General features: G+C 35.5%; 1 protein-coding gene across 1 annotated transcript in view; it reads left to right on the plus strand.

Moving 5' to 3' along the window:
• The window catches only part of ALG13 (ALG13 UDP-N-acetylglucosaminyltransferase subunit), a 72,865-nt gene that overhangs the window by 46,446 nt on the left and 12,361 nt on the right, over window positions 1-14,058 (plus strand). Inside the window, 8 exon segments of the mRNA XM_081277285.1 lie at window positions 205-318; window positions 505-661; window positions 1,671-1,791; window positions 4,413-4,445; window positions 4,541-4,596; window positions 7,596-7,667; window positions 8,925-9,090; window positions 13,209-13,385. Of these exon segments, the coding sequence (XP_081133411.1) occupies window positions 205-318; window positions 505-661; window positions 1,671-1,791; window positions 4,413-4,445; window positions 4,541-4,596; window positions 7,596-7,667; window positions 8,925-9,090; window positions 13,209-13,385 (896 nt within the window).

A 14,058-nucleotide genomic window follows, 5' to 3' on the forward strand; every position in this document is an offset into this window, starting at 1 on the left:
GAATCGATGCTCAAAGATAGAATGCCATCAAAATGAGTGTCCATGTGATATATGATATTGTATCCATTAATATTGGGTAGGCCTGATACCAATATTAAGAATAGCAAAGGTCTTGAATATTTTCAGAAAGGTGTGATGATTCTATTTAATAGAGACTGAAGAGTCAGAGTAAAGAGTTCTGTTTTCCTTTCCCTTCATTTTTAGGGATTCACCTCGCTTTCTAAACAGGCACAACATGCCGGGCCCTAAAGTTAGTTTTTACCCTGGCCCAGGTAAAAGGTGCTGCCAGAGCTATGACAACTTCTCCTATAGATCTCGGTAAGTATTATAAGTGTTAGGAGTCAGAAAAAATGGGTAAGTGTAGTTTCATTGCTGAGCAATGATAATATGGACTGATATTTAAGTGTCAACTTTGAAATGTTTCAGTTGTTACTTAGAAATCACGAACAAATTACCTACCATATTTTATCACATTTCCCTTTTTTATTTTCTGAACTACGCAAGTTCATTTAGACGTAGTCACCGCCAGATGCGTTGTATGAATAAGGAGTGCCAGTATGCTTTTGTCCCAGTGAATGGGCAGATACCCAGTGGCTTGGAAGAAACTATTACATTTTATGAAGTTGAAGAAGGAGGAGAGACTGCTTATCCAACTGTACCTGTAAGTAGCCAAAGCTTCACTTAAAAAGCTAATTACTAGTTGGGGTTGTGGCTTGTGGAACAGTGCTTGCCTAGCATGTGTTAGGCACTGGGTTCAATCCTCAATACCACATTAAAAATAAAGTGATGATGGGCTGGGGATGTGGCTCAAGCGATAGCGCGCTCGCCTGGCGTGCGTGCAGCCCGGGTTCGATCCTCAGCACCACAAACAAAGATGTTGTGTCTGCCGATTAAAAAAAAAAAAAAAAAGTGATTATGTCCATCTACAACTAGAAGTATTTTTAAAAACTTGTTTTTCCTTTTTTTAAAAAAAGTAAATCAAATGTATAAATTTTAACATTTTTCTATGAACAATAAACCCCTTCTTCAAAACCATGAGCTTTCATCTTAGAGCCTTTTTTTTTTTTTTGGTACCAGGATTGCACTCAGGGGCACTCAACCACTGAGCTGCTTCCCCAGCTGTTTTTGTATTTTATTTTATTTAGGAACATAGACTCACTGAGTTGCTTAGCACCTCGCTGTTGCTAAGGCTGGCTTTGAACTTTCAATCCTCCTGCCTCAGCCTCCCGAGCTGGATTACAGGCATGCACCACCATGCCTGGCTCATCTTAGAGTTTTTAAAGATGTGTGATGAAACTTTTTTAAAAGTTGTTATTAAATAAGGGGTAGAGGTAGACAATCTTACCCCTATATATTGGCTAATATTGTTTTTTAAAAATATTTTTTAGACATTGATGGTCCTTTATTTTGTTCATTTATTTATATGCATTGCTGAGAATTGAACCCAGTGCTAGACAAGCACTCTACCACTGAGCTGCAACCCCAGCTCCAGTATTTTGTTTCCTTCATCATTACTTCACATATTTTTATTCTGAAAAATACAATTTTAAAACATTTACTTAGAGACTTTTTTATAACAGCAATTCACAGTGTTAGTTTCTTTAAAAATATCCTTCTAGTTTTTTTCTGACTAATGAAAGTGCATGTGTATATGTCTCTCTTTGGTATAGAACCATGGAGGTCCTGCTACAATGGTTCCTGCTGCTTCGGGATACTGTGTTGCAAGACGGGGACATAGCTCAGGCAAACAGACTTTCAATTCAGAGGAGGGCAATGTTCAGACTGACAGTGGTGAGTCAATTATTGTCAAATACTTTTTAAAAGATGATTCTATGGCATTAGCACATCGAGGCTATGAAGTAGACCATAGGTTTGGCTTTGAGTTCTTACTCTGTTAGCTTGTTTTGAAAGAATTCAAAGTTCTTACCTCAGCTTGCTGGTTTTTCAAAGATGTCCTCAAAAGGTGTTATTTCTCAAAAGAACAGACTTCTGTTTAAATAAGCCACTGTAGTGTTATAAATCATTTTCAGCTTTCTGCATAGGTCTTTGATTTAGAGTTATAATTTGGTGAGTTATCAGAATGGAAAATATCTATTCCTTATTAGTAAGGTGCTATTTTTAAAATTTATTTTTATGTGGTGCTGAGGATTGAACCCAGTGCCTCACGAATGCTAGGCAAGCACTCTCCCATTGAGCTATAGCCCCAGCCCAGTAAAGTGCTATTTATAGTTGTCCTCATCATTTGTATGTTAGCCTTTTCATTTGACTAGCTTTATATTTTACAAGACTACTGCAAAATAACTTCTTCACCCATAGAAATCTATCTGTATAAACACAATGATGCCATTCATTTTAATAAGTAATTATGTTTATAATTTAATGTACCTCTTACTGTATCCTCCTGAGGAATGTGGTATTCCTGTTTTATATATGAGAAAATTGAGGTTCAGAGGTAAATGATATGGCCAAGGTCATACCCTTGGTAAATGGCAGATATATAACTTTTTGTAACAGCTTTATAATTTATATACCATTCAATTACCCTTTTAAAGTGTAAGGTTCTGTGATTTTTACTATATTCAAACTTCACAGTTAATTTTAGGACATTTTATTATCCCCAATAGAATCTATATACTCACTAGGGCCCACTCCTCATTTACTACCAAACCCTCAGCCCTTGACTACCACCAGTAATGTTTCCTATCTCTATGGATTTCACCTATTCTGAACATTTCATATAAACAGAATCATATAATATGTGGTCCTTTGTGATTCACAGAGATGGGTCCATGTCTAAAGTTGTATATTTGTATCCTTAACATACCTTCCACTGTGGATTGTGTTTATTTTTTACCATTTACTATTAAGTGATATCTGTCTCCTGGAAGAATTCTGGATGATTGGGGTTTGTGGTATTTGAATGACTTGATTATATTAATTAGGTTCTTTCTTACTTGTGATATTCTTTGTGCTACTTATATTTAGGAAAATAAGAGTAGATATTTCTAGGAATTGAATGAGGGCAAAATCTTTAGTACAAGAGTGATCTGTAAAATATTTATACATGCATATGCTTAAGAATGCTCATATTTTGCTTTTTTATACAGATGGCTCTTGTCTTTTCCTTTTAGCTGTCATGGGTAGCTTTAAATAGTTTTCTCACCCGTAGTGGCACATTTGTAGTAACTTAATCTTTGTTCTCACCTTAAACCCTGTTGTCCAGAGGAGTTGAAGGCCTGTGTGGTTTATGAGTGATGTTTCAGAATCAAATCCAGTTTAGACTTCTGGTGTTTTATTTGGTGGAAATCTGCCAAATTGAAGATTGATCTTTCTCTGCATTTCAATGTTATAGTGATTTTTTTTAACCTTTATTTATTTATCTATATATAGTGCTGAGGATCAAACCCAGGGCCTCACACATGCTAGGCGAGCACTCTACCACTGAGCTACAATCCCAGCCCTATAATATTTTTTTATAACTTTGTTGTTTATATTTTTATGTGGTACTGAAGTCCGAACCCAGTGCCTCATATATGCTAGGCAAATGCTGTACCACTGACCCATACCCCCAGCCCTGTTATAGTGATCTTAAAGTAAAATATTTCATATTTTATTGAGTCATCTTTTGAGGAGAAAATTATTTTACAAGTATTGCATGAAATAGGCTGAAAAACAAATAAGGCTTGAGATAGTCCTTTAATGTCTACCTCAGAAAACTATGGGGTATAGTCTGATTACATTATAGTCACTACTTGAGTGTTAACTATATATGTCACCACCATGCTAATGTATTTTCATTTAACTTAACATTCTTCAAAACCCATATGAACTAGGTATTTTATCCCTATTTTTACCATAAAGAAGTACAAAGATTAAATAAGTGGCCTAAAGTTGTTTTTTTTTTTTTTTTTCTGTGTGTGTGTGTGTGTGTGTGTGTATGTACTAGGGATTGAACCTAGGGATATTCAACCACTGAGCCATATCCCTAGCCCATTTTTTATTTTTATTTTTAAATTTTGAGACAGAGTCTCACTAAGTTGCTGAGGCTGGCTTGGAACTTGTGATCCTCCTGCCTCAGCCTCCCAAGTCACTGGATAAAGTTATGTTCTTGATTGCTACACTATACTACTCTTACATGGAAAAAGTGGGCATAGCGTTCAAGTAGATGAAAAAACCCTAGCTAAGAGCTAAGGGGATTTTGAAGAGAAATTTGTACTATTTGTAGCTAATTCTTAGATTCAGTGTCTATTGAATACTATAAAAACTCCAATCACTTTCAAGAATGTATGCATTTTAGTTTTGAAAATATATTCATAAAACTTAAGAGGAAAAAAAAGCAAGTGTTGTCTGTTTGGATCTGCTGAGCTATAAAGACCTATGTAAACACACTTTTGTCTTGCCTTTTTTTCTAGGGGAATATCATGAAGAGTATCTTTATCCTTCAGGTCAGTGAGATGTAATCTGACATTTATCATTGTTGGTGAAATTTCAAACTATAAATTAATGCTACTTTTTTTTCCCCTTTGGCTATATCCTCTAGAGCCAGACTATGAAACTTCAGGTGTATATAGCACAACTGTGTCTACAGCAAACTTGGTAGGTATTTAATAATAGCAAATACTAATAAACTCATATCCACTATGTATTAGGCCACTGTTCTAAGAACTATATATAAATTATTTAAATCAGAATAGCCCTATGAGGCAATTAATTATATTCTCATTTTGTAGATGATTGAAGCATAGAAATTAAGTAATACATCTAACATCATACCACTTTTATGAAATTAATTCTGGTTAGATCTATCCCTTATGAAGTGGTATGAGAGGACATTCTAACATTGGTAGTGATGATCATTTAGAAGATTTTATTACGATTTTTTTGTATAAAAATGGGCTTTAAATTCCAATATTATTAACAAGTATACTTTCTGATTATGCTACATATCCAGTGAAGGTCTATAGGAAGGTTTGCTCAGGTATTCAGGCTGTGGATGCTCCATCCATTTTTGAAATAAAAGGTGATAAATGGTGCATTGGGTCTTAAAGCTTTCACTGGAGATGATGCATTACTTTCTTTTTTTATTTTGTTGACCACAGAAGGTCTCACTAAAGAGTCTAATCTCTGTGTGCCTGGAAGGCAAAAATTTGGAAATATTTCGACAACACTAAGAACTACAACATTCAACTTAAAAATGTATTTTCCTCTTGCAGGCAAAATACTGACTTCTACCCCAAAAAAGACAACCTAAAAAGTCCTATTCAGTGTAATCAAACTCAAAGCACAGGATTTCTGGGTAATGTGTAAGATTCTATATATTGGGTCCAGGTACAGTTCCTCTTGATCTTGAGGCCTGAACCCAAAACCACCAAGTTTAACACCCCTCTCCCAAATTTACAGTGGTGGGATAGTGTAAAAATTACAGTAAAGTTCTTACTACTCAGAAAGGGGGAAAGTATAAGAAACATACTTAATGGTCTGTAGCAATTCTGAGATTTATATGGGTACACATTGTGAGGGCTACCATGCTGCACATAGGGACTATTCTCTGATTTATTATTATTGGCCATATTTGAAGTAGCCACTGGAGGATAATCCTTCCTTAGTAACTGAGTGACTTTCTCAGCCTGCTTCTTGGAGAAGATAGGGGCTCAAGAATTTTTATTTCCCTTGAATGGTTTTAGTCCTGGCTCATGGTTTCTTTGGCTCTGAGTTGAATTTATTTGGATTCTGTTTGATTCCTATGTTTCTGGTACCAAAAGCTATACTAACAATTCCATTTTTTTATAGATATACTACTTAGATTTGCTATAATTCTTTGGTTTCTTATCCCTGAGTTCTTTCTACTTGATTGCAAGTACATTGAGCTCATCAAGGATTGATGGAAGGGACATACCTTTGGATACTTTTTCATGAAGTGTTTTGTCTAAGTACACAGATTATATCCCTAGTTGAACACTTGCTTTGAGGCATCTTAATGCACTCAAAGATTTTAACAGTGATTTTATTTAATGCTGCAAAACTGAGTTTTAACTGGTCTTCATCATCCAAAGCATTTATATTATATAGTTTAGGGTTGAAACATGCTTTCTTCAATCTTATGAGTCCCTAGATACAAGGACTGTCTAGTCTATTCACTATCATTCCTTTCTACACACTGCCAACTTTTTCCTACATACATCTCTGAAAAGACCTTGCTAAACTGCTGATAATAGTCAAAACATAATACTAACATTTGCATTTCTAATTCATTTCACCAATCATTATCTCCTTCCCAGTTAGGTTTTTGTTATGGCAGCACCCTACTTCTACTTACCAGTTTCTGTTTCAGGTTTTGCTGCATTAACACTCTTCCACCTCCCCCCCCCCCCACCAAAGACTCAGTTGACTGCACATAGGAAAAGTTGTCCTTGCTAATGTTATATGTCCAGTGCAGGGTGGTTATGGCCTTCTGTTTATCATTGTCACTCAGGGATCTGGAGTGATGGGCTCATACTTTCACAGTTCAGCAGGACAAAAGATACAGAAATTGAACATTGACTATTAACATTTCTGCTCATATTTCATTGGTCAGATAACTCACATGGCCATACCTAACTTTAGATGGAACCTAGAAAGGTATTCCTACCATGTACCCAAGAGAACTGGAATAATTATTTTCTATTATCTAATTATGATTAATTTTAACCTTGGAATCTTCAGGTACTAAAACTTTTGTTTTACTGTTAAGTTTTCTATACATCTTAGAAATTAGAAGAAAATTCTGATGCATAATTATTTTTCCTTTTTTGTTCCTTCCCCTACTTTGCCCCTGTTAGAAAAATAGTGTGTTTTCCCTACCCCATTATTATTATTCTCATATTGAGTATACTTTCAATACCATCTCTTGAAATAGCCATCCAAATGAAAAGGTAAATAAAAATCTTATTATGGGTGACAGGAAGGGACACTTTGTTGTTCCTTTAATTTCACTTTTTCCATGTTCCTTTTTGTTCTGAATTTATCATATGCCCCTAGAGCTTTGAATCTCATAAGAGGTTCCACTCCCAGCCCCCAAATCCAAAGCAAATTTATAAGTAATTTTTTGCTGCTGTATTTTTGCTGCCACAGTAATCTGTTATGCATAAGTCTAAGCCTTTTAAAATGATCTTTTCTTTCACAAAAACAAGGTCTTGAGCCACAGGGAAATAGTATTTGAATCCTTACTCTATTAACATCCTGCTTAATTAGAATGTAGCTAAACAAGCACTGAACCTATCCTTGTCCCAAACTACATAGTCAGATAAAAGGCTTTCTTTTAGGAAAACTGTTATTGGTGTTTGAAGCTTTTAGGGCAAGAAAGACCTACTAAGAAGATGTTTCAATCCATGAGGACTGGTTGGTTGTGATGAGGATAGGTAATACAGCAGTCACCTAAATCAGGCACTAGAATGATACCTTTTGGACCATTGTCTTAGTAGTCAATTGAAAACTTGAATGATTTCAGGACATATCACTTTCATTTAGCTTTAAAGATTGAAACAAAGCAGATATTTTATTAATGTGTTGGCTTCTAGATTTCTCTTTGTTCAACTATATTTCTGTATTCATTAAAGTCTCTTCAGGACAGAAGACCATGTTCTTTGTCTCCTCAGGATACAGTTACCTCATACAGCTATCCCCAGAAGGTAATCTCTTAGTGTTAGCAAGCATTCATTTACATGGTCTGAATAGAGGAAATGAGTTTTCTCTTTCTTTACCTTCATCATACTTCTAAGCATCTGCTTGTGTTTCTTTAAATAGTATTTTAATCTTGTGGCACCTGGCACAGTGATTCATAAATTCATTCAACAAATTGATTAAACATCTATGGTATTCCAGACACTGTTCTATGTGTTCATGTTAAACTACTCGTACTTTACCATGAAACTCTTACGTAATGAATGAGTTAATATTAAATTACCTAACAAAGTTATCTTTATTTTACTGAAACTTAAATGTAAGGCTGTCCTCTGGAATTCAGAGTCAGCATAAAGAAAGGAAGTTGAAATCAAAGAGTGAATAGGATTGTCTGGGAAAAGGAAGAGATTGAGAATCTAGAACAGAGCCTGCTGTTCACAAAATTTAGAAAATGAATAGAAAATGAATAGTCAAGGATGGAAGAAAAGCATATTATGCTTCCATATTGTAGAAGTTATGAAGAGGGAAGAATTTTGAGGAACAGTCAAGTGTTCCTTGCTGCCAAGAGGTCAAACAACATAAAGATTAACAAGAGTCTACTAGAGTTTGCCATAGAGACCACAGATGACTTTGAATGCAATTTCAGAGGAACAGAGTGGGTAGCAGGCACTCTGCAGTTAGTGGTAAGTTTCTGAAATAGAGGCTGCCAATGAGGACAGTGTTTAAGAGGAGTCTGTTACCATTGATTACCTCTTCATGCTCATCCCTGTAATAGATGCTGTGAGAAAGTAACCTGTTCTCTTGAGGAGCTTTTTCCTAAGCAGCAAAAATCGCAATCTCATGAAGTCTTGAAGTTAAAAAAATGCAAAGCACCTTTTATATTTAAAAAGTGTTTATGTGGGGAAATGTGTATGCATATATGCATTACAAATCTCTGGAATGATTGGCAGGAAACACAGAAATGACCTGGTTGGGAAGAAGGCAACTAGGTATATGGAGGACAGGAGTTTGAAGGAAATTTTTCATTGACGTTTCATTGAATCATTTTGTTTACCTTTTCAGGAAAACAAAATTAAAAAGCTTTCAAAATAATGTCGTGTCTTCTAAAAGAAGTAACCTTTCTACATAGGGTTTATACAAAGTTTGACTTTTCAGTGTTTTATTTATCAAAACAAAATATTTCCTATAATGTAGGTTCAGATAAGAAACCAATGCTGTTAAAGAAGCCAAACTTAAGAATTCTGAACTTTCTTCCATACTTGCAGATGATGGGAAATTCTGCAGCAGTTGCAGCTTCCTGTGCCAATAATGTTCCAGCTGCAGTCTTATCTAACTGTACAGCAGCTAATCAAGCTAGTAATACCTCGCCAGTTTCCTCACAGAATGTTATTCAGCCTCTATTTGTATCTCCACCTACAGGAGGTAGATCAGGTAGGTTTTTAGTGTTTGCTTACTTTGAAAGCTCTTTTCCTATTCATAAACATGTACATACGAATATTCTAGCTATTAGATAGGATAATTTTATAATATCTTGAATTTTAACTTTAAAGTTTGTGGTGCTATGCCGCAGTCTGGCTGGGCACAAAATAACTGAGCTGCCACACAGCCTTGTAGGTTCAAAACAGGAAGTTCTTTATTCTCTGCCGGCCTCCTCCCCCCCACACACCACACACCAACTGGAAAATCCCTCCTCTGGCACTTCCCCAACCAGCACGAATACCCCAGGAATCCAAAGTAGCAGGCAGAGGCGGACAGCAGGGGTCTAATATACAATTGAATACACAGCTTAACATAACCATCATCATCTCAATGGCTTGCTGGCTGTCACCTCTCAACCACTCCTTTCTGGCAAAAATGCCATGTGTCATCCTGACTCTGCTATGGCCCTCAACAGTGCTATTCAGGAATCCATGAGATTTGAGAGTCAGGGTTTCATTTGGCTCCAGTAAGATTCTGTGTCTATCATATGCTACTGACTACTTAGAAGACTTGTACTAGTTTCTAAAACTTTGAGTTGTTTTATTATATTTCTCACTTTATTGGATAAATTTCTAAAAAGTTTGCTGTAAAATACATTCCTGTATAATGAATTATGTTCCTATAAATATCATAATAAAGAATATTAGGCTCTAGATTTTAAGAATCTAGGTTAAAATCCGTTTTGCAGCTTATTAGCTGTGTAATTTTGGTCATGTTACTAAACCTTTTTTTATCTATGTGCTTGGGAGTATAGATAGTACTAATTCATGAAGTAATTGTGGAATGGGAATGATTTAATATATTTAAAATTCTCAGAATTCTGAGAAGGTTATGGCAACAACAGCATAGCTTTTCTGAGTCCTCAAGTAAAAACCTACAAACAAAATCTGCAACAAAGCTAGATGATATGGTATCCACACAAACCCTCAAAATGAAGTAGGTAGGAAGAAACTACCAGCACAGGACTTTTGAATACTCTCAGGTTTGTGTGGGAGCAAGAAGATTGAAGCACTGAGGATGTTATATAGACTGAAGAATAGAAAAACCCCAAAAGAAATTAGAGTGGCCAATTTGGAATAAGTAGCTAAAACAGGGAAGGGATTTGATCTTTCTAATAGTAGGGAGTGTATGAGCCACTTGATAGAAGAACCGAAAGGTTTAGAAAGCAGTTTATTCCCTCAGACCTGACCTTGCAGTGCTCCCTTTTAGGGTATTGTTTCTCACTGAGGAGAAGTTTCTGGGAGTGGATTCAGAATTGATCATGATGGGGAAAAGACCAGGTCCAGACTAAAATTGGGGGGGATAGAACCAAGGAATCCTAGAAACCAGTTATATTTTGAATACTCCACAAAACAGAGCTTCATGAAGTCAGAAGACTGTTCCCCACTTGTAAAATTCATGAAAATTAAATTTGCATATGACGAAAAAAAAAAGAAAAGCATTAAGGTAAAATGGTATACAAAGATATGTTAAGAAATATTAGAATAATATCCCTGCCAGGCGTGGTGACACATGCCTGTAGTACCACCAGTGGCTTGGAAGGCTAAGGTGGGAGGATAATGAGTTCAAAGACAAGGCACTAAGCAACTCAGTGAGACCGTATCTCTAAATAAAATATAGAATAGAGCTGGGGATGTGGCTCAGTGGTCAAGTGCCCGAGTTCACTCCCGGGTAACCTTCACACACAAAAGGTCTGGGGATATGGCTTGGTGGTTAAGTGCCCCTGGGCTTAATCAACCCCTGATAGAAAAGAAAAAGATGAATATCCCTGCAGATGGCAAAAGTATGCCAGAAATTAAGCTCAGCAAACTTAAAATTATAACAGTCTATTTCAAAATGAGGTAAAGAAATTAACAGAATACTACAGAATGTTAAAGAATAACAGAAGTCAGAATTAGAAAAACACATGAGGCTACAATACTCAGGAAAGATTTAGAAAAAGAAGACGATTATTTTAGTAATGACAAACTATAAAGAGCCCGATCTAATATATATATACTAGGTAGAAAAACGAGGCCAGGCATAGTGGGGAATGCCTATAATCCCAGCCCCTCTATTTGGGAGGCGAGGCAGGAAGATCTCAAGTTGGAGTCCAGCCTCAGCAACTTATTGCTATGCTGTCAAGCAAGGCAATCACATGTGGTAATTTAAATTAGTTGCAATTCAATAAAATATTTAGTTCTTCAGTCACTTAAGCTTCATGCTAAGTGCTCAAAGCCACACGTGGCTAGCAGTTATGGTATAGGACAACACAGAATATTTGTACCCTCATAGAAAATTGTCACACAATAGTGTATAGAGAATGAGGTTTGAATTTTTACCCCAAATATGTTTCAGTCATTTTTTTTTTGCATTAGTTTTGATGACCCCTTAAATTTTGTGCTAGAGCACCTCACCATACCTTAATCTTGGCCCTGTTCTTTGATCTCTAGAGAAGTGGAGCCTTACTGTATATATTTATATTCCCTTCTGAAATGTCCTGAAGCAGCTGCAGCTACATGGATGGGCGAAATGCCCTATGCTGATTTCTACTAATATCAGAGAAAACAGTACTTCTCTTTTTCTGGAGCCATCCCTTGAATTGTACCTGTTAAACTTATGGAGCTCAAAGTCTGAGGATGTCATGCTTATGCATTTCTAGAGCAATTGAAAATAAAAGCCTTTTCTTAAAGGGCTTACTGTACAGACAGTAACCTTCAAATTTCTTTTACTGTTGTTGATTTAGGCCTATGAGAATGTATTAAACTACCTCTGTCTACTGGCCTGCTATTTTCCAACTGAGTACTCCATGCTGCTTTTTACTTTTTTTTTTTTTTTTTTAAAGAGATGGTGTGGTTTGTTTTGAGTGCTAGTTTTAAAGGAATAAAGGTGGGTTTTTTTTTTTTTTTTGGATAAGCCATTTTTTGGTTGGTTCATAGATTTAGAGCATTAGGGGATATTCTGAAAATTAAATTCTTTTCCCAAAAGTGGAGATTTCTAATAATATGTCAAAATTCTAAAATAGTTGAGCAAATTTAAAAAATTTACTGTTTAATTGAGATACAGTAAAATTCTTGTTTTGATGCTCAGCTCTATGAGTTTTTGATAAATGCATAAAGTTGTATAACGGCCACCACAATAAAGACAGAATTGTTTCATCACCCCCCAAAATTGTTTCATCAAGTTTTAGATCACCCTAAGACACAATATCTTATTACTATTAGCCTGTAGCTTTGTAAAAAGTACAGATGAGTATGTTATTAGTATTTGTCACTGAATGAAAACAGTGTGGATTAGTTATTGCTAAATTATCAAAATAATAAACTTGCATAAATTGTTCCTATATTAACCTCAGGCTACTTGAACCCAAATATTCAATCCTTTATTGAATGATGCAATGAAACTTTCTATACTCTTAGGGCTAAAATGATAGTGCCAGTAATACAGCAATGAAATTTGGTACTTGAATTTCCCGGCTTGGCAAAAATAATTAGTTTAATTGATCATTTATCAAAAAATGAACAAATTTAATTTGGCATATTATACATGTGTATGTATGTTTTTGCTATGTTGGAACCATAATTTTTCATTTATCATAATAGAGGATGAATATTTAAGCATTATATTTTCATTTCACATATCAAAAATTATAAGTCATAAATGAGCATTGTTTTTAAGCTGTTTTAACAAGCATGAAATGTTGAAAGGATAAAATATTGCATATATCCTGCTTTGTTTTAGATTTTTGTTCCTCCTTAAAGATTAAACTGTGGTAAGCTGAAGTTACCTATATTCCTCAGATGCTTACCAGTAGAATTCTTCAGACATAACTGAAAACTCTGAAATCTCTAATCTGTGCTGTTTAATCTGTCTCTTCTGAACTTCTACATCTTATAATTTTGACTGACAGATTGCTGAAAACATCTTTAAATTTTTGTTGGGTATAAAGCTAAGTAACCTTCCAACTTTTTGTTTTTAAGTCAAACTATGAGTTAAGAATTCTTTGATCATATTCAGGAAATAAGAAAAGCAGAAGATGAACTATTGCTTTTAAGATGTTACTCTTGTGCACTGACACTTTGTTTTGTTAGTGATTGCAGCACCATCCTATCCATACCATTCTGTTCCTGCTGCTGGGTCCTCTCTTCCACCACCACCACTACCACTTCCTGCTTCTGCTCTTGAAATGGGGGAGGCTTCAAACTTACCACCTCCACCTCCACCTCCACCCTATTCCTGTGATCCAAGTGGCAGTGATCTGCCTCAAGGTAAGTAGATTTTGAGACTTGTATAAGTTTATTTATGTCTGAGCAATTTTTAAGAGCTATCTTTGGTTGACCTATGGAGTGGGGAACCAAATGGAAATTGACTTGAGAGCATAATCCTGGGTAATTGACTAGGGAAAGGATCAATTGTAAATTAAAAGCTGAGAATATCTTCTGTATAATAAATGGGTAGTTCATTTCAACAACTCATGATGTTTTTTGTTTGTTTGTTTTAGTAGCAACCTGTCTATCCTGAAGTTTCTCAAATGAGTAGCTTTGCTTTTCTCAGTTATTTTTCTTGAAAAGCAGGAGTTGGTATCAGAATTTTTCCTTATACATTCTTTGCATAAACTTATGAAATTATTGCAATCTTGAGTGCAACTGAATTTTGAATAGGGCTCTTAAGGGTCTGATCTGCCTTGGATTTCAGCTATGTGTTCCTGTTTCTAAAGAGTAGTTTTCCATGGGAAGTTTTTTGTTACCTCTCCATTTGTCAGTATTTACTCAAGAGAATTATAGTTGCCGGAGAATTATAGTTGTTGGTCATTTGCAGCTTGCTTATATTTTTGGCTTAGCATTCTCTTGATTTTTCTAGCTGCTTATCTACTCTGTTGTGAGTTTTTCCCTAGCCCTTAAGGCAATCATCAAAATTGTCTCCAACTCCATTCTGTTTTTT

This window comes from Spermophilus citellus, assembly GCF_964194105.1.
Source record: "Spermophilus citellus genome assembly, chromosome: X".
Taxonomy (NCBI): Eukaryota; Metazoa; Chordata; class Mammalia; order Rodentia; family Sciuridae; genus Spermophilus; species Spermophilus citellus.